General features: G+C 47.9%; 10 protein-coding genes across 17 annotated transcripts; 4 read left to right on the top strand and 6 right to left on the bottom strand.

The window, feature by feature from the left end:
• Positions 1 to 420: 420 nt before the first annotated feature.
• LOC108026360 (loricrin) lies at positions 421 to 3513 on the bottom strand. 7 transcript variants are annotated; one of them, XM_017097271.3, is made up of 6 exons: positions 2865 to 3513; positions 2382 to 2798; positions 2123 to 2312; positions 1750 to 1965; positions 1501 to 1673; positions 421 to 1441 (listed from the first exon to the last, which is right to left on the bottom strand). In XM_017097271.3, exons 1-6 carry the CDS (start codon positions 3190 to 3192, stop codon positions 1392 to 1394), a joined length of 1374 nt encoding a protein of 457 aa, XP_016952760.1. In that variant the 5' UTR covers positions 3193 to 3513; the 3' UTR covers positions 421 to 1391. The 7 variants fall into 7 exon arrangements, with proteins under 7 accessions (XP_016952760.1, XP_016952761.1, XP_016952762.1 ...); XM_017097272.3 differs by having other exon boundaries at positions 1501 to 1670; XM_017097273.3 differs by having other exon boundaries at positions 1501 to 1670; positions 2382 to 2780.
• A 494-nt stretch (positions 3514 to 4007) lies between these two features.
• Positions 4008 to 11303, top strand: LOC108026265 (C2 domain-containing protein 5). Of its 2 annotated transcripts, none has more exons than XM_017097126.3 (10): positions 4008 to 4284; positions 4339 to 4640; positions 4752 to 5097; positions 6987 to 7285; positions 8152 to 8491; positions 8658 to 9779; positions 9836 to 9923; positions 9988 to 10377; positions 10439 to 10711; positions 10770 to 11303. In XM_017097126.3, exons 1-10 carry the CDS (start codon positions 4121 to 4123, stop codon positions 10830 to 10832), a joined length of 3387 nt encoding a protein of 1128 aa, XP_016952615.1. In that variant the 5' UTR covers positions 4008 to 4120; the 3' UTR covers positions 10833 to 11303. The 2 variants fall into 2 exon arrangements, with proteins under 2 accessions (XP_016952615.1, XP_016952614.1); XM_017097125.2 differs by having other exon boundaries at positions 5649 to 7285.
• LOC108026267 (golgin-84) lies at positions 11110 to 13003 on the bottom strand. Its single transcript, XM_017097127.3, has 2 exons — positions 11608 to 13003; positions 11110 to 11539 (listed from the first exon to the last, which is right to left on the bottom strand). Exons 1-2 carry the CDS (start codon positions 12944 to 12946, stop codon positions 11325 to 11327), a joined length of 1554 nt encoding a protein of 517 aa, XP_016952616.1. The 5' UTR covers positions 12947 to 13003; the 3' UTR covers positions 11110 to 11324.
• A 349-nt stretch (positions 13004 to 13352) lies between these two features.
• On the bottom strand, positions 13353 to 15728 carry LOC108026008 (tRNA modification GTPase GTPBP3, mitochondrial). The gene is made up of 3 exons (XM_017096698.2): positions 15478 to 15728; positions 14484 to 14789; positions 13353 to 14425 (listed from the first exon to the last, which is right to left on the bottom strand). Exons 1-3 carry the CDS (start codon positions 15664 to 15666, stop codon positions 13439 to 13441), a joined length of 1482 nt encoding a protein of 493 aa, XP_016952187.1. The 5' UTR covers positions 15667 to 15728; the 3' UTR covers positions 13353 to 13438.
• A 191-nt stretch (positions 15729 to 15919) lies between these two features.
• LOC108026071 (uncharacterized) lies at positions 15920 to 17249 on the bottom strand. The gene is made up of 3 exons (XM_050889078.1): positions 16697 to 17249; positions 16421 to 16640; positions 15920 to 16362 (listed from the first exon to the last, which is right to left on the bottom strand). The coding sequence occupies exons 1-2, from the start codon at positions 17123 to 17125 to the stop codon at positions 16452 to 16454; spliced, it is 618 nt and encodes a 205-aa protein (XP_050745035.1). The 5' UTR covers positions 17126 to 17249; the 3' UTR covers positions 15920 to 16362; positions 16421 to 16451.
• Positions 17250 to 17407: 158 nt separating this feature from the next.
• On the top strand, positions 17408 to 18643 carry LOC108026123 (uncharacterized). The gene is made up of 6 exons (XM_017096826.1): positions 17408 to 17790; positions 17844 to 17885; positions 17960 to 18012; positions 18088 to 18283; positions 18343 to 18459; positions 18514 to 18643. The coding sequence occupies exons 1-6, from the start codon at positions 17408 to 17410 to the stop codon at positions 18641 to 18643; spliced, it is 921 nt and encodes a 306-aa protein (XP_016952315.1).
• A 61-nt stretch (positions 18644 to 18704) lies between these two features.
• LOC108026060 (uncharacterized) lies at positions 18705 to 19692 on the top strand. Its single transcript, XM_017096754.3, has one exon. It carries the CDS (start codon positions 18875 to 18877, stop codon positions 19586 to 19588), a length of 714 nt encoding a protein of 237 aa, XP_016952243.1. The 5' UTR covers positions 18705 to 18874; the 3' UTR covers positions 19589 to 19692.
• LOC108026061 (uncharacterized) lies at positions 19640 to 20569 on the bottom strand. The gene is made up of 4 exons (XM_017096756.3): positions 20351 to 20569; positions 20054 to 20292; positions 19887 to 19997; positions 19640 to 19832 (listed from the first exon to the last, which is right to left on the bottom strand). Exons 1-4 carry the CDS (start codon positions 20567 to 20569, stop codon positions 19691 to 19693), a joined length of 711 nt encoding a protein of 236 aa, XP_016952245.1. The 3' UTR covers positions 19640 to 19690.
• Positions 20570 to 21150: 581 nt separating this feature from the next.
• On the top strand, positions 21151 to 21882 carry LOC108026129 (uncharacterized). The gene is made up of 2 exons (XM_017096832.1): positions 21151 to 21659; positions 21726 to 21882. The coding sequence occupies exons 1-2, from the start codon at positions 21151 to 21153 to the stop codon at positions 21880 to 21882; spliced, it is 666 nt and encodes a 221-aa protein (XP_016952321.1).
• A 163-nt stretch (positions 21883 to 22045) lies between these two features.
• On the bottom strand, positions 22046 to 22778 carry LOC108026126 (uncharacterized). The gene is made up of 2 exons (XM_017096829.2): positions 22300 to 22778; positions 22046 to 22202 (listed from the first exon to the last, which is right to left on the bottom strand). Exons 1-2 carry the CDS (start codon positions 22776 to 22778, stop codon positions 22046 to 22048), a joined length of 636 nt encoding a protein of 211 aa, XP_016952318.1.
• Positions 22779 to 22841: the final 63 nt, after the last annotated feature.

Genomic DNA, 22841 nt, shown 5'->3' with positions numbered 1-22841 from the left:
ACTATCTTAAAAATTCGATTGACTGATGTCCTTAAAATTCCGAAAAGTGTTTCGTCATATTATTGTTTGGGTTTCATTTTTCTAAGTTTTATCCTGAGTGTGGTTGTTCAGGTATACTGGCACTTTTTTAATTGCTTGGCGTTTAATTGTTCTTGCATTTGCTGGATTTGTAATCATTTCGTAAATACTTAATACTTTGTGGTTTCATTCATTTGCCTCTCATTTTTCATTCATATTTCTATGTTTGCAGTGCTGCTTCGGTTCGTGAATATATTCAGTCTCTTGTTTTTCATATTTTTCACTCATACGACTTTTGATTGATAGCTTGGCTTAATTATTTGCATTTTTACTGATTGATTTTTGGTAAACAAAATATTTTAAATAATAATATGTACGCTTAAATAAGTTTAATGCATTAAACACATTTTTGAACATTATTTTATTGACTTTGATAATGGTTATGATTTTTGCATCTTTCGCTAATATATTTTGTGTATTTCGTTACTTGTTTTTCTCAGCTTAATTTAGAGGAGTTACATAATTACGAACTTTTTTGCTTAAATTGTGGCTATAAGAAGAGTTTTTGTAAAACAAAAAGAAAATAATAAGTCTGGCTTCTGTCATTCACGTCAAGATGGTAAAGAAAAAACACATTCTTGCAAAATCATAAACGCTTTTCAGGAGTATATGGGATTGAAAATCAACTTTCACTGTGTCGAGAGTCGTTTGCGGTTTTGTTTTGAACTTAACAACTAAAATATACATTGCATTCATTTGTATACAATTTGACATGATTTACAAAATGTTTAAATTTAGTTTAGTTCATTGAGAAGATCATGTACGTACTCGTAGTTTCCCGTCATATAAAAAATATGATTTTAGCATACTTTGGTCACAGTTGAATCGTAATTGTAAATGGAACTAAGGATGAGCACATAATCATAACTTTTTTTAGGCTGGAGCTCAGTGCAGGCTAGCTCCGTTTGTCTATCAAGAAAACATTAAACAACAGGCAATGCGGGGGTATTTTCAATATTTCTGTTCAGGATTCATGGGGAGACAAAACGAAAACAAGTGGGAAATATTAATTTGGGCAAGGGGTTTATAATAGAAAGACGTCGAAACACGAGTTGGCTTATATGCTAAGAAAAAGAGAACTGTTTCCTTACAACTAAAATTGTATGTTCTGAGTGACCGCGTGTGTGTGTGGGTGTGTGTTGTGTATCATAATGTGTCGCAAGTTATTCTCTGCATTAAACTTAGATTCCCTTCCTGTTACTCGATTTCTTTCTGCCCTAATCCCCGTTCTATTTGGTTTATTGGCCTATCGGAGCACGCGCAGCGTTCTGATCTCTAGTGTGCCGTCAGGGGTGGGAGTGGGAAGCGGTTGTCTAGTAGTAGGCGGCTGCATTCGAATAACTCTGCGAGTAGGCCTGCGAATCTGCAAGAAGACGATGACCGATGACGGATGATGCAACTGGGAGCTCTGAAATCACCTACCATAACCCGCATAGGCACGCTCGTCGTAGCCAGTGCTCTGCTGTCCATGCTGGCTGTAGTCCGCCTGCCCGGTGGCATTATAGTCCACGGCAGTCGAGCCATACTGCTGGCTGTAGTCCTGGCTGTACGACTGGTACCGCGTATCCTGCGGAGCAGCATAGCCCGTCGAACTGCTGGGAAACACATTAAATTAGTAAATGAATGGTCCAGTCGGAAGAGAGGAAAGGGTGTCAAGAGTAGATAACCCACTTGTAGTTCTGATACTGGCTCTGATCGTACTCAGTGCCGTGGTGGGCGTAGCTACTGCTGGCCGGGGCACTAGTCTGCGATGTGTGGGTCGCATAGGTGCTGCCGCCGCTCTGGCCGTAGCCATTGTATCCCTGCTGGGTGGCTGGGGCGCTGTAGCCACTTTGCGCATAGGGATCCACTTGCTGGGTCTGGTCATGAGTCTGGTAGCTATGGTGACTGTATAGAAATGAGAACGTTAGTGATTAAGTTTAGTTATCAGCCATCAAATAGAGTTGCATAGATGTTTGTAACTAAATCTACCTCTATAAACTTATATAACCTAGTATAAATCCAATATTTATGCTACTCTATACACGATATGTCGACGTCTTACCTCTGCGCTGGCGCATGATGACTTGGCGGCGAGCCATATGAAGACTGCGAGGACATGCCGCCGCCTCCGCCGCCACCCATGTGCTGCTGGGTGGAGTGGTACTTGGGCGTCATGGGCCGCTGGCCGTAGGGACCGCCCTCGTAGCGACCGCGCTTGGGACCAGGACCACCGGGAGCGCCGCGTTTGAGAGCTGGTACCGGTGCGAGTTGTGTATTGGGATTATGTGCCTGATGATGATGCAAGGGTGGCCGACTCATACCTTGATTGTAGCCGCCCCTACCGCGCGGGGCTCCGCGCCTGGACATCGAGCCGTGCTCTCCGCCCGGACCGCCGCCCATGGAGTTGCTGTGGTGGCTGTGGGAACCGCCATACATGCTGCCGCCACCGCCGCTGCCGTTCATGTGCGAATTGTAGCCGCCGCCACCTCGTCCGCGTCCGCTGAAAGGACCACCGCGTCCCCGGCCACGGCCCAGATACGGAGGAGGTCCGCCGCCATTGCTGCCGCCTGGGGCAGAGCTGCCGCCATGCGAATTGCTCGAGGGAGCGACCGACGATGCCTGGCCATCGGTGGCATCGTCGCCGGCTGAGTCAACTGCTGGCTGTTCTCCGCTGATCGCCGAAGTCGGCACTGGCGACACGGTCTTGTTATTGTCGGCACCTGTGTGTTGTTTGGGAGCTAGATTGGATTGGATTGGATATAAAAGGTGCGGTTGGGAGTCAGGGGGTTGGCTGGTGAACTTACGTTGGGAGTACAAGGGCGGACGACCGCCACGCATGCCCATGGGGGCTCCACCGCGCGGCTGATAGCCACCGCCGCGTCCCTGGTAGCCCATTCCGCCGCGGGAACCACGCATACCCCGAGGAGGACCCGACATCATGCCCTGCATGGGCGGTCCCCCGCCCATGCCGCTGCCGCCGCCTCCGCGCATGCCACCCATAAAGTGACCGCGACCTCCACGACCCCTTCCGCGGTCGAAGCCACCGCGCATGGGTGCTCCGCCGCCGCGTCCGCGGAAGCCGCCGCCACGTGGGCCGCCCATCGATGACGAGGACACTGAAGCTCCTTCCATGCTCCTCGCTGGCCGATCAAGCACTCTGGAACACAATCACTACCACTGGCACTGGAACTTCCTAAGAATGGACGCGGATTTCGAGACTGAAGGAGCACGGGGAAGAAGCAGCACTCAGATGCCGGAGAGTCGGGCGGTTTTGCTGGCGAAGGGGAATCGCTGCTGTCGATGGTCACTGGTTACTTGCTCACTGCTCTGATCGATGCACTTTCAACTATGGCTTATCTTAATTAACTTATTTATCTAAACATTTTCGGGGGTCGGGAGCGCGTTGGTCTGCGTTGAGTGAAAAAATATGGCGGCGACTATTGATTTTCGTTGCAGGGCTGCCCACTCGTCAGCGGTTTGCATTCTTAAGCAGGGTTGCCGCCATTTGTTAAATCTGGCTTTAAATAGCTAGTTTTGAACATCTGTTCATGTGCTAAAATCCATACTCTGTAAAAATCAATATGGAATTAAGATCAAATTGATTGTCGATAGGTTTTTATTCAGTAAATAATCAATGTAAAGGTGCATTAAACCATTTTTAATTATTCAATAATATGTCTAGGAATAGATATTTTTTCCAGAAGTAGCCAAGCTCCTAAATCGAGTTACCAGGTTGGCATCACTGATCGCCACTTCAACGTTAATTTTAGCGGTAAGTATGTTTCTTAGCAGGTGTTTTAGCTAAGTCTGAATAATTAAGTTCATCAAACCCCTATGATTTGTGTAACTCCCCCACTTTCATTTATATTTGCTCAAAACAAAGCTAATCCCTTTCCCACCCCAAAGACTCATCTCTTGGAATTTCGCTACTTCCCCACTGCGGTCACACTGAGAACTGGGAAAATGGAAAACAGAAGATAAAACGTGAATCCTTCTGGTCGAAATTCCGTGGTTACAATCTGGTATCTGGTGAAAAGGGGCGACAGGCGACAGCGACAGGATGCCGGGCAAGGTGGGAGTGAAGATCAAGGCGGCGCGCAACCTGCCCGTGATGGACAAGAGCAGCGAGACCACGGACGCCTTCGTGGAGATCAAACTGGCCTCGGTGACCCATAAGACGGATGTGTTCCGCAAGAGCTTGAATCCCACCTGGAACACCGATTGGTGAGGTCTTAGCTTCAATTATTTCTTCATACTCTAACTGCTTCCTCCGGAAAGGTTCCGCTTCGAGGTGGACGATGCCGAGTTGCAGGACGAGCCCTTGCAAATCCGCTTGATGGACTATGATACGTACTCCGCCAACGATGCCATCGGAAAGGTCAACATCAGCCTGAATCCCCTGTGCCTGGAGAGCTCTAGTCAGGCGGTGCACGGCAAGGGCACCGTGCTTTCCGGCTGGATTCCGGTCTTCGATACGATGCATGGCATCCGAGGCGAGATCAATGTGATCGTCAAGGTGGATCTCTTCTCGGACGTCAATAAGTTTCGGCAGAGTTCCTGCGGCATCCCCTTCTTCCACTGTATGTAGATTTTGTACCAGACTATCCGGTCCTCAAGCTAATCTGCTTTATTGAAAGCAGGATCAGTTCGTTACATCTTCCCAAGAAAGACTAATAAACTTTCTTCCACAGCCCAGTGTGTGCCATTTGGCTACCGCGCCCAGGTGATTCACGGCTTCGTTGAGGAACTGGTGGTGAATGACGATCCGGAGTACCAGTGGATAGACAAAATTCGCACTCCCCGTGCTTCCAATGAGGCCCGACAGGTGGTATTCCTCAAGTTGTCGGGCCAGGTGCAGAGGAGAATGGGCCTGAAGGCCATAAACATGGGCGCCAATGCCGTCATCGGCTATACCCAGTGCTTCGATCTGGAGGGCGATGTGGGCGTGGTGGCCCGAGGCATTGGAACGGCTGTCACGCTGATCAAGGACACCAGCACCAGTCAGCCGAACAGCGCGGATGTGGCCCTCATCGAAGAGTGAGTATTTTTTGGCACTTGGGGTCATCTAATGAGTCAGAATTATGACTTTTCTAGTAAATTACCATACTCTTTCAGAGAATTAGTCATGGTCTGTTTGTCTGTATTACACTTATTACATAAGTCTGTTATAATTAAATGGGAACGTCTAATAATAATCATGGAAAACGTGATATATCTGAACCTTCCTTCTACTTCAAGATTCTTTTTCGATTATTTCTTAACCCATGACAAATCTCAGGTTGCAAGAGTATTTGTAACTTCGGTAACCGAAGCCAACCTGCCCCTTTATGTAAAAAAGTCTTGGTTTAGCATCCGTAGCCGATTGTAGGTGCTAGTCGAAAGCCAACTTAAACATGTTCTAAAGCAATTTCTTTCTTCTCTTGAACGTTCTCCAACCCACACCGAAATCTCTCCGACGATGTTCATCCCTCGATATCTCTACTTTCGCTCCTTGTCGTATCGTATTGCACGTTGTTGTTTCGTTGTTGTGTCGTGTTTGTGTTTATAAAACATTTACGTACCGTATCACCTTACCCGAAAACGGCTAGACTGACACAAAAGTATCTAGACTTCCTCAACTGTGCGGGGGCGAGCAGCGCAAGTCTGCCGCTTTCCGGCCGCACGCCCCAATATCGTCTCAATATATATAGGGAGCCCAGCTCGTCGGCGCCTTCGTCTGCAGCAGCGGCGGCAGCAGCAACGATGTTCTACCTGGAGAGTGCCAGCAGCGACACCGAGGATGCGGAACTTATGCAGAATCTCATAAGGCAGGAGGACGAGCGAGGCGATCGAAGTCGCGAGAAGAAATTGCGACACCGCATGCGCCGACTAACCCTCTCCTCCAGCAAGGTCTTTACTCAGAAGTATACCACGCTTATCCGTCGGATTGAGCCAAAGATCCCGGAGAATGCTACGCAATCGTTGAGCAGCATCTTTGGAGGAGCTGCGGCTGCCACTTCGAGTTTCAGGCGACGGCGCAAGTCTCGCTTTAACGCGTCCACCTTCAAGTCAGCTATTCCGCCGTTCATAACGCGTTCCATCAGCAGCGATGCGGACGAGCGTCCTGGACATATGCCTGTCAAAAGCTTTCTCACAGTGCCCGGCTTGTCGGAGTACCAGGAAAACACTCGTTCGGCTCCTGATCTACCAGGAGATGAGTTTCAGGCCAAAACCCGGCCATCATCCAATTACTCAACTGATTCAGAAGAAGAGTCTCTACAGTTGGATTTGGAAATAGGAGCGCCCGATAGCAATTTGGACGAGTCCCCAGACGACGATGAGGAGAACCTACAGGATAATTGGATTAGGCCAGGAGAGACGCGAAGCTGTGAGAACAGCCAACAAGATTTGGGTCCTAGGCACCACAATCTGCTCGAGGATTTCAAAGGCTTCTCTCGTCGCTTGCAAAAGATGATGCACCTGAATCCCAAGAGTAGCGAAGTGGAGAAGCGACCAAAGCTGCCGTTTGTGCCCTCGCTGGAACGCAAGCCGTACTACAGCTCACAACCGGAGTTGCCCACCTGCTCCGATGACTGGCTGGGACCGAATCTCAGTGGCTCCTCGTCCATGCTGCAATTGAACGTGCTTTCCACCTACGAGAAGGCCATGCAGCGTAGTGCCTCACTGAATCATTTGGTGGCACCCGAATCCCCTGTACCGCCCAACACGTTGCTGCTGAAGGCGCCCGAGCTGCGCGTCTGCCCCTCGACACCCACCCCCACCCAATCCGACCACTTCACCTTTGAAAACTTTAACCCCCCCTGCCTTGCCCAATTAGATCAATCTGTAAATATCTCTAATAGTACTAACCATAGTAACCACAATAATGAATCATCATTGCTTGCTCCATTTGCCATTCGTCAACAACAACAACCACGCGAATTTAGATCCAGCACTGACCTGCAACAGCAGCCAAGCTCAACAGGAGCAGCCGGAAGCAGTGGACCGACCAATATACCCACAACAGTGGAGGGCAGCAGTCCCAATTTGAAGCGCTTCGCCTCGCCGGTGGGCAGCAGTCGTCTTAAGCTGACGCCCAGTCCCTCGAAGAGCGGCATCTCGGCGACCACGAACGCGGACAGCGCCTCCACGTCCACCGCCTCGACGGCCACCACCATGGTGCCGGTCACCGTCGGCGAGATCTGCCGAAGATCCTCCGACTCCGACCTAAGTGTCACGCCCAAAGGTATGTAAGCGATCATTCCAAGGTTTGCAGCCCCGATTCCGTGCTCATGGGTGAACTCCCGAAATTGAAGGATATGTAATACTTATTTTTTCCCTGAATCAGGGATCAGGGCTGCTTTGGGATCTGCGATCCATGTAGTTAAGATCTAGGATAAGGCCTTAGGCTCTAACCATCTAAGCACCAGTTGCTGTTCAATATTTGTGTGTTTGCCGTCTCCGTGTGTCTTTTTCTCACCGTCTCTCGTCTCTGAGTAACCGTAAACGTCTCTTCCAACGCTCTATCTTTGCGTCCGCTGCCGCATCTCGCCATCAGGCATAGCCTTTACATTCCACCGGAAGCGTAAGTAGATGCTCCGCCTAATCTCGGTGTCCTTTCTCGATGTACCTCTGTGTGTCTGTGCGTGCTCCTCTCTGTTTCTTCACCCCGCCCGCACCTTTGGGCGGGGGACCGCTGTTCTGTATCGCCAAGTCTTTCCCACACATATCTTGCGAATGCCTCATACGAACGATCTATCCTTAAATGTTACACTACACTTTCATTACGTGTGTGGGACTTGATCTGAACTGAGGATATCAATAAAAAGGTTTTAATTTGTTTTGACAACATCAAAATTAATAAGGGTCTTTACACAATTGGTAAATTTAATTTTTAAACAACGATCTCCTTTTCCTAAATGTATTTAGGTTATATTAGGAAGTTAAATGTAAAATGCATTCTCATTAATTGGCCAAACTCAAAATTATCAATGTCTATTCTGGCTTAAGACATTCCGCTGTATATATAAATGTATATACTATGTGTAAGGCCCAAAGGTCACCTTTGGTATTAAATATTAAATAATAGTTCGAAATGTTCTACATCTGCAGGAAACTCTATTTGTGTGGCCAGTGAGCGTCTTGTGGCCGCCACGGCCATGATGCGTTTAACGCAACCGGCGGTGGGAGCCAAACCAGGAACAGCAGCCGACAGCCTAGACATGTTGGAATACCCCTTCCTGACCATGACAAAGTACCCGACGGGCTTTATTCTTCATCTGGGTGCTACGGTCGCCGCACGATCCGTGAAACTACTGGAGCGAGTGCCCAATCCGGATGAGCCGGAGGTGCGCGACAGCTGGTGGACAGAGCTGCGCATGGAGATCCGATCGCATGCCCGTTCCCTGGGCTGCAATGTAGTGCTGGGCTATGCGGAGACCACAACCATTTCGTAAGTATCAATAAGTCACAAAGTTTAAGAATGGAAACTATAATTGATTTTATTTTTAAACATTTGACTGCCAAACAATCTTTATAAATTAGTAATCATTTAATCAGAATTTCCTAAATCCACCTGTTGAGATAAGCGAAATTAATACCCTATCTTTGTTTTGCAGTGACGATGTCTGCGTTTTATCTGCCACTGGAACGGCGGCAGTGATCAACATGGTGTTCAATCGATCTGTATCGCAAACCGATATCTTCACCATGTCAAAGGCAACCGCCAGCGTTGCGGCCATGACGAATTCCGTGGAGGAGGGGAACGGAAGCACTGCCGGAGATACGAGCATTGGCAAGGACAGCGGTTCCTTGGGCACTGGCAACAGTTCGGGAGGCAAGCGTTACGGACTTCCCCCACTAAATGGTCCCCGCAATGCCTGTGCCATCTGCCACATACCCTACAACCTAAGCTCCGTGCCCTTCAACGTTAAGATGAAGAAGTGTGCAGTGTGCCGCAAGGGTCGAGTGCCGGACGTACTCTTGGCCACTCTGGAAGTGCCCGAGTTCATGCAGGTCACCGGGCGCGGTTGCTTTATGCAGGCCCAAGTGGTGCGCGCCAAGAGAGATCTGCGTGCGGAGCTGAACGCCAAAGAAATATCCGATGGACTGCCCTTCCTGGAGTACGAACTGCATCGGGTGCTGATCAACAAGCTGAAGGCCAAGGGAATGAATGCTATTTTCGGGCTACGCACCCAGGTGGCCATTGGAGAGCGCATGATAGCGTTGATAGCCACGGGCACAGCTCTGTTTCTCACTGCTCTGCCAGTGCCGCAAGTGCCCAAGATCGTAGCTGGTAATTCGTGGACCGATAAGCAAAAGCTGAACGAGCTGCAAAAGAAGTTGCAAGAGACGTTTGAGCGCAATCAGGAGATCTATCAGCTAAAGAGCTTGGATCCTGATTTGGCCGCCAATGCGGGAGGAGCACCATCGACAGGCGCCACTGGGGATAAACAATCGGATACGGACGACTCTGATGAGGAGGAGATGAACGAGATCGATCTGAATTGCGGCAACAAAGAGCTGTGTGTCTTGGAAGTGGATGATATTGAAGACTTGGAAATCATTTCGCTGCTCATGGAGCCATATCCGCCGGAAGGCTTCCATGTGGTCAATACGCAGCAAGTGCCGGGCATGCTGGAAATGGATACAGTCAAAAATCTGCAGATGTTCACTCAGGTGTGGCGCGCTCGTCTGGAGGTGGGTCAAAGTGTTAACGGCTTTCCCAAACACTTTCAGAGGTAGGTGTTAAATATGAATGTTGTGATCAATAGATAAAAAATATATGTTTCCACAGACTGCTGCAGACCATTTACTTCAAGCTGCGCACCATGATACCCTGTGCCATCTGCGATCTTCGCTTCCGACTGGATCTGCCAGAGACGGTAAGTAGAATGATAGTACTTGGCTTACAGTTAACTATAACTATAAAATATTGCACGGTTGCAGGATCAAATTCAACTGCTAGTCACTGGCATGGCGATGGGTCTAACCGATGCCAATAAAATGAAATACCGTGGACGTGGTCGTCCAGTGCCACAGCAGCAGCCACCTCCACAACAGCAGAACGGGTTCCATGATAGCACAGTGCACGCCACCCAATCCCAGCCTGAATTAAATGGCAAACGAATGCTGCAGGAGGAGGATTACATATTTCCCCTGGACGAGGATCAGATGGTGGATACACCAACGCCGACCAGTACTGCTATACCCCCATTCGGGATGAGCTCATTTAAAATGCGCAAAACTTCACCATCACGTCTAAACAACCTGGCTTCAGGATTACCATCCACTGGAGTTAAGGCGTTGAATGTTGGCTCTGTGTCTCGTAATCGATATGTAAGTAGATGTTATTATTATACATATTATAAATGTTATAGATGTGTATACTTCTTTCTAGTTTCCTCTGCGAGATCGTTACGGAGTGGATTTGACGCCCTTGAGTTTCATCCCCGGTGGTCGTATAGACAAATATTTGGGCAACCTCAACTTTTTCTTCATCCGAGAGAGTACCTCGATTCGGGAGAATGGCGGGATCAGCGGATTTGTCCATGGTTTTATCACGGAACTGCTGGCTGTGGTGAGGGCACACATAGCTTCACTGGGCGGAAATGCCATGGTCTCGTTTTACATCACCGAACTAATGTTGTTCGATAATCAGCATAAGAATCAGGTAAGCCAAGTTTAAATATCCGTAAGCCTTTTGGTTTAATCCCCTATTTTGTTATTAGGGTCAGTGCCTGATTAGCATTGGTGGCGATGCCGTCTATGTGAGCTACCATGCCGATGACTGATACAAAAACTTGCGGGGCATATAGCGCCTATTCTACGCGAATCGTCCCAAGAGCCTCTACTCTCTGTTTTCTTCCGCTTAGCTAGACCCGTCAGCTCTGCCCAGCAACTGAAGTTAATCTAATTCACGTTCACTTAACAACTTTACAGTCTCTGTAGTTGGATTCTTTATGCAATATTTTAACTATGAGGACTCGTCCTTATCCTAACTTAGTAGTGCGAATATTTTCGGTCTTGTTACTTGTTTGCTTGATGTTTTTAGCGTTAAACCAATTGCAATTTCTGTAAATAGTTGATGTTTATTGAATATTGAATTTAGAACGAGTGCGAATTCAGACACAAGTATACTAACGATATATACAACTGTTGCAACCACAAACATGACACACACATACTAGTATTCCTAGATATCCAATTTTGGCGTGTAAAATACAATACATACACTATTTAAAAATAAAACAATTGCTCAATTATATGGATTCGATGCGATTCGATTAGTTTGGTGTGGTGGAGAGCAGCACGAACATGACCCACAGATGAAGCAGGGCCACGTAGACGATCACGGAGACCCGCATCATGGGATAGCGACGCAGAAAGGTGCCCACCCGGATGCCCATGGAGTCGGCTTGGCGAAGAGCTCGCTTGAAGCGACGTGCCACCCGATTGTCGAAGGGACTTGGATGCATGAGCAGCGGGAATTGTGCCTTGACTGGAAAATATTTAAATAAGAGATGTGTGTTAAGGAGTTTTCTAATTGCCAAACCATGTCACTCTCACCATCATCCGTGCTGTTGAGCAAAGCATGGCGGGAACTGCCCCTCTGGCTCTCCATCTCAACCAGGTGCATGTTCTGCTGCAGCTGCGTCTGCGCCTTCTCGTGCTGCAAACGGAGGGCATTCCTCTCACTAGTAACCCTTTCCAGAAGAGTCTGCCGCTCGACAAGTGATTGGGTTAGAGCCTTAAGCCGAGTCTCGTAATCGTTTTTGGCTCCTGTATTGGCCTCCTCGCTGAGCCTTTGGCGCATCTGTTGCAGCTGTTGCTCCCGCTCCTGGAGGCGGGTGGCGGAGGCGGCCATGTGGTTACTGAGTTGCTGACGGAGTGAGGCCAGCTCTTGGGTTAACACTCTTTGATCGGACTCAGAGGTCACACTGTGTTCGCGAGCCTGTCGCAACTCCTTGGCCAGTGTCTCCTCTCGTTGGCGCGCTAGGCTCAGCTCCTGCTGCCGTTGTCTCTCCTGGGAGAGGTAGTCCTCCAGCTGCAGGCGAGCCTTTTGCAGTTCCTCGTTGGCATGCTCTAGTTCTTGCTTCAGTGTCTCGTGTTCGATTTGTAGGAAGCGGGTCTCGCTGTCCTTGGCTACCAAGTTGGGATCGGCGCCCTCCTCCGAGGGCCTGGCCTTTAACTCTGCGATGAGGGAATCCTTGGCCTGCAGAGCTCGCTGCGCCTTGATGCGGTACTCCTGTAGTTCTTGGCGCTGCTGGTCCGTTTCCTTGGTTTGCATCTGCAATTTTTGAGCAGTGCTCATGTATTCCTGCTGCAGTTTGGCCAGATTGGTTTCCAGTTCGGAGATGGAGTGCACATACGCCATGTTGGCACTCTGAGCCTCATTGTGGTCGTGGACCGCCTTGTCCCGCTCCTCGGAAAGTGTCTTGACCAGGGCCTCCAGCATCTGGCTGTGTTGACGCAGATCGAACTTCTCGGTCTCGTTGTTCAGCTCATCCAAACGCAGACGCAGTTCATCCCTTTCGGCTGTAATCTCGTTCAAGGCGATCTTGAAGGCAGCCAATTCGTGGGTGTCGGACAATGTGGAGCTGCCGGAACCGACCTCGGGATTGTGGGAGAAACTCGCCGACGTGGTCATCTTCTGGCGCATCTCCTTGGTGACCACGGAGCCGCCGCCCTCGCTTTTTACGCTGGATGAGCTATTGGCCACCGAACGCTTCGCTGGCGACAGAGTGGACTTCAGGGACAAGGACTGGGTGCTGCTGGTCATGCTCCTGCGCATGGGATCCGCTGCTCCGGTGGGGCTGTCCGTCTGGAGGGCCGTTGCCGCATTCTGGTCCAGCTTGTTCAGAATGTTTTCGGCCTTGTCCGCCAGTCCTGTTATCCAGGATGACATGTTTCTCTAATAATACAAATCTCTGCAAGCGAAAACACGTAAACAAAACCTCACTGTGTGACCAGGTCAGTAATGACTACCAAACGGTGACCAACAAACAAAAGGTCTCACTAAAAATAACGAGATTTTTTAAAAATTATATTATGATTATTTAATTAATTAAATATCCAAGTTACATAGAAGAAAGGAATATATTTTTTAACTCAAAAAAAAAACTAATACATTTTTTTTGTAGAATATATGTACTTACATTTTTTAAAATAAATATTTAAAGATTTATCTTGATTGTATAATATTCCTATATTTATAAAAGGGTATTTCAAAAATAAATAAGTTTATTGGTTTAATAATATGGTCTCTTATTAAAAACACCACCCACTCAACCCACTTTTAAAACTCAAAGCGCTAAAATGTATATATACTTTATTCAATACTCAACGGGGCAGTAGTTTTCCATCTTCGAGCCTAACAACTATAAACTATCATTATCAACTACTTTCCAATACAAAAGTCTTTGAAGACGACGTCGAGTATATCTTCGCAGCTAATGTGTCCGGTGATGCGCTCGATGCAGCGCACGGCGTTGCGCAGCTTGGACGCGGCGATGGCCATGTCCGGGTAAACATCGGGTCTGTAATCTCGCAGAAAGATGTCGATGTTCTCTATGCAGCGCTCCAGTTGTTGCCGGTAGCGTGAGTTTGTGATGCGTGGATTTTCCGCCCGGGGTTCGCCACACAGTTCCTGCAGCTGCTTTTCCAGAGAGCCCAGAAAGGCGGGCATCTTATCGGGCTTATGACAGGATATGGCCAATATATTGGTTAGTTTGTGTAACTGCTGGGATTCTTCATTCGACAAGGTGTCTGTTTTGTTGGCAACCAGCTGCAGTCGTTTTCCCGAGCACATATCCAGGGGTATATCCAATTCCCCCAGATAACTATCCACAAATTGGGCAACGTCATTATCGTGTGTCAATTGTGTTATATTCTTGGCATCTGCTAGGAGCAATATCAAATCTGATTGAGCCAGGCAGTCCTTGGCCCGCTGCATTCCCTCCTGTTCTATACTGTCCGTAGTGTGTCGGCGTAGTCCTGCCGTATCCGAGAATACCACCGGGTATCCCCCGAAGTTGTGCATTGTTTCTATGATATCACGGGTAGTGCCCGCCTGATCCGTCACTATGGACACGGATCGCTGGCAGAGGAGATTCAGAAGACTGCTCTTGCCCACATTGGGTGCTCCTATAATCACCGTGCGAACTCCATCTCGGAGGAGCTCGCCCTGCCGCTGGTCACTTAAATGCTCGCGAATCTCCCGCTTTACCGCCTTCAGTTCTTTGGTGAGTTGCAGGATAATGCCGCCTTCGATCTGCTCCTCCTCGGCGAAGTCTATGTAGGCCTCCAAGTGGGCGGCGCACCGGATGAGACGGCGGCGCCAGTTGTCGTAGAGGCGGGCCAGTGCTCCCGTGCTCTGCAGCAAGGCCTAGGAGAAAATATAGTTTATTTTCGTTCCTATTGGTCTATATTAATATAACGCTCACCTGCTTCCTTTGTGCCTCCGTTTCGGCATGGATGAGATCGGCCAAGCCCTCCACCTCCGTCAAATCCAGTTTGCCTCCGAAGAAGGCTCTCTTGGTGAACTCTCCAGGCTCCGCTGGCCTCAGACCGTCCACTTTACCCAGCGCATCCAGCATGGCGGCAATCACGGCCAGGGATCCGTGAACCTGGAACTCGCAGGAATCCTCGCCAGTGAAGGAAGCCGGTCCCGGGAACCAAAGTAAGAGGCCTCTGTCAATCATCTCCTTGCTGGCAGGGTGGTAGAAGGACTTTAGATACGCTTGGCGGGCCTGTTTGGAAAAGAAACAAGAATTAAATAAAATTATTATTATATAAGTTTTTAGCGCCAATTAGCAATCCATTATAATTTTGTTCCGCAGGTTCTAGGTCAAGATTGGCAGAGTATACTCTACGATCAGCTGACTTCTGAACAGTTTTCCATTGATAAGACCAATGAACTAAAAATGTGTTGCCTATGTTTAAAAATGTTTGAATCCAACTTGGCAAGTTGCCATTTAAAAATAAAGTTGGATATTTTAACCCTATAGGTTCTGCCTAATATTTAATTTACTATCATTTAGAAATTACCTTAGATCAAAATTAAATTTCAATGGATTATCAAAAAGAAACGATCAATTTTTAGGCGAAATAGTTTGCCAAATCTTAAATAAAAAAATAAAAAATCAACAGGTCTTGAAACATAATGGGTTAAGACATTCTCTATATATATAGAAGCAAGCAAAAACAATTCAAACCGGCAAAATTTTTAAAAGTTTGTATTTTAAATTAAATATAAATAATATCGTCTTAAGCAGTAAGTTTTTTACACAAAGGTTTTAAAAGATTATTATATAGTTCAAACATAAATAATGAGAAGATTATTTTTTTAATAGGGGTTCCTGATTGTCCTAAGATCGCCTTTGGTTTTCTAGGGCAAGGTCCCCATATCTTAAATATATATAGTATCAACTGACTTGCCTTTGGTTCATATTCTTTATTGGCGACTATGGCTCGGAGCGCCTTCTTTGTTTGCGGCCCAGAGACGCGGATCACGGAAACGCCGCACTTGACATGGCCGGAACTGAGGCTGTAGATGGTGCATCCGCTGCTGGCGAACCGACGGAAGCTGCCCCAGAAGCCGTGGGCGGCGTTTCTCAGCAGCGCCATGGTCGAAAAACAATTAAAAACCAACCGCCGAATAATAAACAATTAAACGTGAGCTCCAGTGTGACCGCAGAACGGCCGTTACAAAAATATATTATTCTGTTTTCAGATATATACTGAACTGCATTAAAAATAAATAAGCCCAATGGTGGGGAACTTGGCTAAACCTTTAGTGCGTGCACAAACCTTTTGAAAACCCCCTTTTCAATTTGAAATCATTTTTAAAAACCAACATATTCTAAATAAAAGACATATGTTCTCTTTCAACTAGGGTGTTTACCCATGTATTTTAACGCCAATTTTAGATTTTGAAATTTTTTTATCCTACTTTCCGAACGGACGCCGGTATCCCCACAGCTTTCTTCTGATAAACATTGTAAGCCTCTCCCTCTGCAGTTCCTTGGGATTATACGGACACCTTCGTTTCTCTTTTGGAATCCTTTGCTTCAGGGCTTTGAAAACATCTCGTAGTGTCCTGTTTGGCAAATGCTTTCGTAGGTTTCCAAAATTCTTTTGATGCGTTGACATGCTGCACACTAAACTCCATGTTGGCATCAGCTTTCCGAAACCCCGAAGAGCCATTAAAGCAGGTATTAATTTTGACTTAAATATTTATTTGGATATTGACATCACATCTGGGCTACAGACACACAACATTGTAATACGTTTTCGGATTTTGACACTTTAAAATCGGTTGCCCTGTGGCACTAACAATTTGATCAGGCTACTGGAAAGTACAATCATTTGAATTTCTTACGCGGATACTGTCGAGTAAAACTGGACCAGTATTAGTACAGGAACTGGCGATTCCGGGTGCGATATGCGTTGGACATCCGGGAGGAGACAGTAGGTGGCGGACAAGACTCAGTGGTCCGGGCGAACCGGTTGCGATTGATCATGGCCGTATTGGTTTCCCATTGGTTGATAAAAGCGCGGGCCTCTTCGTCCCACGGTTTGGCGGTATTTGGTCGGTCTTCCTGTAAAAAATTAATAATATATAATTTATAATAGTTAAGGATATATTAGGCCTTACCTGACTTCTGCGACGACGAGGTGTCTTATCCTCGTCTACTTCCAAGTAGCTCTTCCTGCGCCTCTGCTTGGCCGCCACACTCTCCGGGAAATTGATCCAGGTGCAGTCGTAGTGACGCTTCTCCAGCTCTTGCGGTCGATACTGCTCCTCATCGAAGCGCTCCTGGCTGTCCCTTCCCGAGGTTCGACCGACTTGACCCTCGTCCTGCTCCCACATGGAACGCCGCTTGTTCTTCTTGTAGATGTCCGCCTTCTCCCGCTCCCTGACCACCTGCTCCTCGGGCAGGTACTGGGCGAGCACCTTGCCCTGATCCCGGGGACGCTGGTACCGCCTGGCGATGTGGCGCGTCGAGGCGCACTCGATCCTGGCCCGCAGAAGCTCGATGCAGCGGTTCACCATCATCCGAGTGCAACCGTGGAAGTTCACCATTCTTGAGAGGTGTTTCTGTGTTTTAAAGGTATTGTTTAAAAAAAAGTATGAGGATTGTGTAAGAATACTGAAGTGCCAAAACGTAGCCTGCTTCTAAAGAGGCGGCGTCTGATGAAATGATTCCGAGCCCCGGCAAAACAACGTGACATGTAAGGTGCGTGCGAAGCAAGGCCCACCTGATGCTGTAAGCCAGCTGGCCTTTCTTAATTAGCGCTCACCTGGCGTTAATTTTCTACTCTTAGTACCGGGCGCACAGATCAGTTAGGTTCTTGGATTGACGGCATGAGGTCCACGATTCTGGTACTTCTTTGGCTCGGAGCCACAGCATCGGCTCAGGGGAACCACACCCATCTGCTGGAGTCCTCTCTCGAGAATCGCGTACTATCAAGGCGGGTGAGGGGTTTGATATTCCCGGACAAGGCCGCGCTTCTCCTGACCGCCGCCCTCACAAAAATCATTGTGGGTGCTCGACCCAGTGGCCTTCAGTATAGTCTGGAATTCGACATGTACATCCCAGTGCCCGACACCGTCGAGGGTTGGCAGCCCAAGATTCTGAAGAGGTTTAGGCCAAAGCCCATGCCAAAACGCCGATATGATTGGTCCTATTACAAAAGACCAGCTTATCCCTATTTTACCACACCTTATCGGAATGCGTATTACAATAGGTAAATTATAAGTAACTTGTGGTTAAAAGATAATTCGAATTACAATGTTTCAGCCCGGCTTTGAATAGAGGATCCTTTTACCAAAAGAAAACAAGGTAGGTACTAAAGGTTTTGGTAAAACAAAATATAAATTCTATTTTGATTTCAATTTTAGTCCTGATTTTGGTAGAGATATATTTCAAAAAACTCCATGGAGTTCATCCTCGCTTATTGATCGCAAGAGTTTCTACCAATCCAAGGATGATGTCTATAAGGCGAGGTAAGCTGCAGATAAAAAGTTTTTAAAAATATTCATAGTTTATTTTTTTTTTAGTCCCGCTTTAAATAGCGGTGCGTTCTACCAAACCCCCTGGACTTTATCTTCAACTAAGAACCAGTATAAGCCACAGGAAGAGGTCTATGAATCCTGGGATCAAGTGCCCAGTTGGAAACTAAACCGTGGCTATAGAGAGCGCCGAGAGATTTTCGATCAATTTGAGGCCATGGGAAAGGTGTAAGCTATGTTAGCTTAAATACTAGTTAATAAAGTTATATTTGAACCTTTTTCCATAGATTCCAGTTGGATCTTAGGTCCTGTATCAAGAGAGCCATGTGCGAACTGAGAGCCAAATTCAACAAAGGTCATGACCAGGGATTTCTCTTGGATGATCTTCTGAGAATTGTCTTAACGTGAGTTTTAAGGCATACATTATAGTGAAACCCACTGAATATACTCCCTTTCAGAGTGCCCGAGGAGATAGCCGACGACAAGTACCGGCATCGCATGGACATCCAGGACTGTGCCCGGTTCTACTCCCCAAGTTGCCCCTACAATGTTCTGGACTTCCTCACCCAGAGTGGTGGAAAAATGTGAACACAGTAAACTGTGAAACGAACTTCCGCGTTGTATCATTTATGTGGTGTAGGGGGTAGCCCAAAGTCCTCAGTTCTCATTCCGTTCTCGAGCTGGTCAGGTCTCTCACCTCCAGTATCGTATTCCTTAAAATTCCCTTTGATTTCCACCTAAATTCCATCTAAACTTCTCGGGACCACAAATTTTGAAAATCCCCTTCGGTAGAAAAGTTCAAAATTTGTTAGCTTCAGAATGGCATTGAGTGGCGTGAATCCCTCTCGGGCCCTGCTCCTCCGTCCCGCCTCCCTGGTGAAGGGTGCGGTGAACAGCTGTGTGCGATTCGCATCCGGTTGCGAGAAGGGCGAGGGAGAGAACCGATGTCCCAAGGTACTGACCAAGTTCCCCTGCGGCAAACCCGACATCCAGGCGCCGCCCAAGAAGAAGCCCAAGATGGTGCAGTCCGTTTCGATGTGGCTCAATCCGTTCTGCGATCCCGAGGACACGACCTGTCCGTTCAATCCGCGCTTCGACGACATCTACTACGTGGAGTCGGACAAGGCCAAGCGAAAGTACTGGCAGACGTGGGTGGCCTGTCCGCCCATCCAGATCAAGCCCAAGAAGATTTGCTGCTTTGCCAAGGCCAAGCCGGCGCCCATCAAGCGCAGGAAGCCCTCGTTCAAGCCTTCCACAGCCTGTCCCCAGCCCTGTCCGGATGCCAGGGAGGAGGCGTGTCCCCGGCTGGCCCGTCGCTGCCATCGCGATGGTCGCCGACCCCCATCGTGCAAGCGGGAACGCGGACCCCTGCCCTGCGTGAAGCCCCGTACCCCGTATCCCTCGTTCTCCGAGTGCCAGCGCCTCAGGCCCGACGCCCTGCCTCTGAAGGAGTGCACCTGCCTGGTGAAACCGATGCTCTGCGAGGTCTGGGCCGAGTTCCGCCGCAGAGCCATCTGCAAAAAGAATAACTAAGCAGATCCCGAGATTCTGAAGCCTTTAAAAATTTTTTATTTTGTATGAGAAATAAAATTGTTATTCCCTGAGTGCCTGGAGGACAAAAAAGCAGAGTGATCTTTAAAGAGGGTTCTTGGCCATGTTCTTGACCAGGGTCCAGAGCAGCGGGTTGCAGTCGCTGTAGGTCCGCTCGCAGTCGGCTCCTCCGCGTCCGGCATCCCGGGCGTGCAAGTACTTTATGCCCACATTGTCCAAGCTAGGTCTGAAAATATTATAAAAAATTTAATTCTATACTTAATACAGTACTTTAACTTACACCAACACAGCGTTCACAATCTCGCTGAAGATATTGCTGTTCTGAAAGGGTTTCTGGGCGATTTCGCAGATGCTTCTCAGCAGGCAGACTCCTCCATAAGCTCCATCCAATCTTCGGGAGATGGGGTTTATAAGAAAGATATTTTAATTAAAAAAAATCAAACTCACTGCTCCATGCCTATTTCGATGGCATTGTACACCCAGGATCGGGCCTCGTCGTGCAAAACCTTCGCCTGCATGTCCTTGCGCCACTCACGGGCCGTGGACACAAAGGCAGTGGTGTTCCAAAAGCTCCACCAGTAGAGCGGAACGGTGGTGGGTATCCACTGGCCCTGCACGTTGACGAACCACCAAAAGGATTGCTCCTTGTCGGTCTGCTTGATGGGGTATGCCAGGCTCGGGACAAACTGGAATGCGTTATATGGTCAATTGAGAAGAGATGGATCAAGGATATCAAAATCCCACCTTGACAATGCCCTGGCCATTGTAGATGGCCACACGCTTCGATCGACTCAGAGGAGTAAAGCTGCTGTTACTATTTTCATCAGATATTTTGATACTTCTGCTAAATTCCAAGCTACTTCCATCTGAACTATAGATATTCCTGGTGTGGCTCACCACCAGATCGACAGTGAATACCAGAGTTAGGAGCAGCAGAAGCCAGGTGAGAACCCTGTGGACCATCTTGTTTGTTTTGGAGTGCAATGCTAACTAATCCGGCTTTGTTTAAACTTCGATCTGCGCCACGATCCACAAGGAACGCAATATTTGTTTGAGCAACAAATTGACAACTCTGCATAGAGAAAGGGTACACGGAGAAGAAATCTATTTTATTAATATATTTAAAGATTTTATTATATTTTTAGTTTTCGCAAATTTAAAGACATATCAATGAAGCAAGGAGTATCGGAGTAATCTATAAAAAGGGTCTCTAAAATTTATTGAACCTAAGATATGAAAAGCTTTTTGCAGTGTAATAACGCTGACTAGAGATCTCCAGGAAATGAAATGGTTCTTGAGAAAGCAAAGAATAGACTTATGCGCAGCAGCCCCTTGATTGGTTAGATCACGCTGCTGGATGATGATGGAAGACACGCTCCACTTTCAGAAGTGTTTTGTGGACCATTCTAATTGCTGTTCACGCGTTTGTTTCTGGTCGTTGATCCGCTCATTTGCAGCTCGCCTTAATTAATCCCCAAATAGACAATGGCAAGAACTAGATTTCGGCTGGCTCGTGGCGTGCTCCCCAAGTGGATCACATCACCATGTATCGCCCAAAGCTGCAGAACGGAGTAAATCTCAGCCAGGTCAACCTGCTGCTCCTCCTGATCCCCTTGATTCGCTCCACTTATGGAATCCTCCTGTATCCTGCTTCAACGGTGCTCCAGATTACCTCGTCCATCTCCATACCCGCCGATCTGAACACCCGCACCAAGGTCTTCATGGACATGGGCTTCCAGATGAACTATAACCTGCCTGCGACGGTTTCCGCCTTCTACAATTCCACCATCTGGGCGGATGAGCTGGCCCGCAGGCACAAGCGCCAGTTGGACAGCAGCCTGGAAGAGAGTCTAACGCAAAGGAATCTTGAGGATTCTATGCTTCCGAGTGACTTCACGGCTGGGCAACTGTACAGGGGTCTGGAGCGCATGCTGGAGACCTACGGCTTCCATAGATCCTGTCTGCTGCGCAGTGTCTGCGAGCTGGCCCTGCATCCCTTCGCCGAAGACCATTTCTACGGAATGGTAACCCAGGTCATCACCTTCCTGCTCACGTAAGTTGAAACCCCTGACAATTTTATAAATATAAAGAACTGATTTTATTATTTTCACAATTTCAGACCCTCCCAGCACGAAGGCTTCGCGGAGGACGAGCAGCTTTATCGAGATAAGTACGAGAGAGCGGAGCAGATTGGCTTCCTTGGGGGTCAGTGCCACCTATCATATCCCAGCTGTGAAACAGATATAGTAAACCTAGCCACCCGACTGGTCAGATGAAATAAATCCGTACTGCAGTCTAACATTTGTGTATATTTAATTGGACAAGATGAACTCTGAACGGGCACACAAGTCCATTTTACAGATAATCTTCGTTAAATGGGAAAAAAAAAATGTATATGGGTTTGACCAGCTTCTCTTGTGGAAATTCAGTTTAATACTGTCAGCTCAACAGGCTACTGATGCCGCTGAGGAAGTCCACGGAACAATTGGAATACAGTTGGCCACAATCCTTTCCCAGAAAACCATGCTGTTCGGCCTGTTCGTAGACTTCCCGGTAGAGATTTTCTCCGGGGGCAAAAGCCTCGTGCAAAGAGGGTCTGTAAGGGAAATTGTAAAAAATTTAATAGTGTCTCCTTATGTTTCAGGCAAATTAATATATTGTCTGTAAATCAAAGTTATCCTATCTCTACTTACGTGAGTGTAAAAGTCAACAGAGCGGTGAGCATATTGTCTTCAATATCCTTGAAAGGATGTCGGGCCAGCTCGCAAACACTTCGCAGGAGGCAGGACTCATCAAATCCATAGCGGACAAGCATGTTCTCCAAACTCTCGTACAGCTCTGCGGCCGTAAAGTCACTGGGATGGATCGTGGCAACACCTTCGGGCAGATACTTGGCGGTCTCATTGCGCAAATGGCGCCTTCCCCGGCGCGAGAACTCATCCTGCCAAATGGTGGCCGCGTAGAAGGAGGACGGCTGAGCGGGCAGGGCATAGTTTATCTGAAGGCCCCAATCCCAGAAGAGTTTCCGATCCGGAATCACCACGGGCACCGACAGCGAGGAGGTGACCTGGTAAACGGAGGCTGCCGGAAAGAGCAAGGGGAACTCGGCTCCTATGCGAATGCTCCACAGCGACAGCAGAGCGCCAATGAAGTGGACACTTGGGAGATTCATTCTGTTGTGACAGTCACCCGAAGGTACGTGTATTTCAGTTTCTGGACTTCTAAACAAACCGAC

The sequence above is a fragment of the Drosophila biarmipes genome, chromosome 3R (assembly GCF_025231255.1).
Source record: "Drosophila biarmipes strain raj3 chromosome 3R, RU_DBia_V1.1, whole genome shotgun sequence".
NCBI classification, from domain to species: domain Eukaryota; kingdom Metazoa; phylum Arthropoda; class Insecta; order Diptera; family Drosophilidae; genus Drosophila; species Drosophila biarmipes.
This window is presented reverse-complemented; position numbering and strand designations above follow the sequence as displayed.

Coding starts and splice junctions, on each gene's coding strand:
- LOC108026360 (XM_017097267.3), bottom strand. CDS start 3,192: ATGGAAGGAGCTTCAGTGTCCTCGTCATCGATGGGCGGCCCACGTGGC. Junction 1,674..1,749: donor AGCCAGTATCAGAACTACAA/GTGGGTTATCTA, acceptor TGTGTTTCCCAG/CAGTTCGACGGGCTATGCTG. Junction 1,442..1,500: donor GCGTGCCTATGCGGGTTATG/GTAGGTGATTTC, acceptor GTCTTCTTGCAG/ATTCGCAGGCCTACTCGCAG.
- LOC108026265 (XM_017097125.2), top strand. CDS start 4,121: ATGCCGGGCAAGGTGGGAGTGAAGATCAAGGCGGCGCGCAACCTGCCC. Junction 4,285..4,338: donor CCCACCTGGAACACCGATTG/GTGAGGTCTTAG, acceptor TCCTCCGGAAAG/GTTCCGCTTCGAGGTGGACG. Junction 8,492..8,657: donor GCGGAGACCACAACCATTTC/GTAAGTATCAAT, acceptor TTTGTTTTGCAG/TGACGATGTCTGCGTTTTAT.
- LOC108026267 (XM_017097127.3), bottom strand. CDS start 12,946: ATGTCATCCTGGATAACAGGACTGGCGGACAAGGCCGAAAACATTCTG. Junction 11,540..11,607: donor GCTCAACAGCACGGATGATG/GTGAGAGTGACA, acceptor AATATTTTCCAG/TCAAGGCACAATTCCCGCTG.
- LOC108026008 (XM_017096698.2), bottom strand. CDS start 15,666: ATGGCGCTGCTGAGAAACGCCGCCCACGGCTTCTGGGGCAGCTTCCGT. Junction 14,790..15,477: donor ATAAAGAATATGAACCAAAG/GCAAGTCAGTTG, acceptor TTTTCCAAACAG/GCCCGCCAAGCGTATCTAAA. Junction 14,426..14,483: donor CGGAGGCACAAAGGAAGCAG/GTGAGCGTTATA, acceptor ATTTTCTCCTAG/GCCTTGCTGCAGAGCACGGG.
- LOC108026071 (XM_050889078.1), bottom strand. CDS start 17,125: ATGGTGAACTTCCACGGTTGCACTCGGATGATGGTGAACCGCTGCATC. Junction 16,641..16,696: donor CTCGTCGTCGCAGAAGTCAG/GTAAGGCCTAAT, acceptor AATTTTTTACAG/GAAGACCGACCAAATACCGC.
- LOC108026123 (XM_017096826.1), top strand. CDS start 17,408: ATGAGGTCCACGATTCTGGTACTTCTTTGGCTCGGAGCCACAGCATCG. Junction 17,791..17,843: donor CGGAATGCGTATTACAATAG/GTAAATTATAAG, acceptor ACAATGTTTCAG/CCCGGCTTTGAATAGAGGAT. Junction 18,460..18,513: donor CTTCTGAGAATTGTCTTAAC/GTGAGTTTTAAG, acceptor ACTCCCTTTCAG/AGTGCCCGAGGAGATAGCCG.
- LOC108026060 (XM_017096754.3), top strand. CDS start 18,875: ATGGCATTGAGTGGCGTGAATCCCTCTCGGGCCCTGCTCCTCCGTCCC.
- LOC108026061 (XM_017096756.3), bottom strand. CDS start 20,569: ATGGTCCACAGGGTTCTCACCTGGCTTCTGCTGCTCCTAACTCTGGTA. Junction 19,998..20,053: donor ATCGAAATAGGCATGGAGCA/GTGAGTTTGATT, acceptor CATCTCCCGAAG/ATTGGATGGAGCTTATGGAG. Junction 19,833..19,886: donor ATTGTGAACGCTGTGTTGGT/GTAAGTTAAAGT, acceptor TAATATTTTCAG/ACCTAGCTTGGACAATGTGG.
- LOC108026129 (XM_017096832.1), top strand. CDS start 21,151: ATGTATCGCCCAAAGCTGCAGAACGGAGTAAATCTCAGCCAGGTCAAC. Junction 21,660..21,725: donor GTCATCACCTTCCTGCTCAC/GTAAGTTGAAAC, acceptor TCACAATTTCAG/ACCCTCCCAGCACGAAGGCT.
- LOC108026126 (XM_017096829.2), bottom strand. CDS start 22,778: ATGAATCTCCCAAGTGTCCACTTCATTGGCGCTCTGCTGTCGCTGTGG. Junction 22,203..22,299: donor CTGTTGACTTTTACACTCAC/GTAAGTAGAGAT, acceptor TTTCCCTTACAG/ACCCTCTTTGCACGAGGCTT.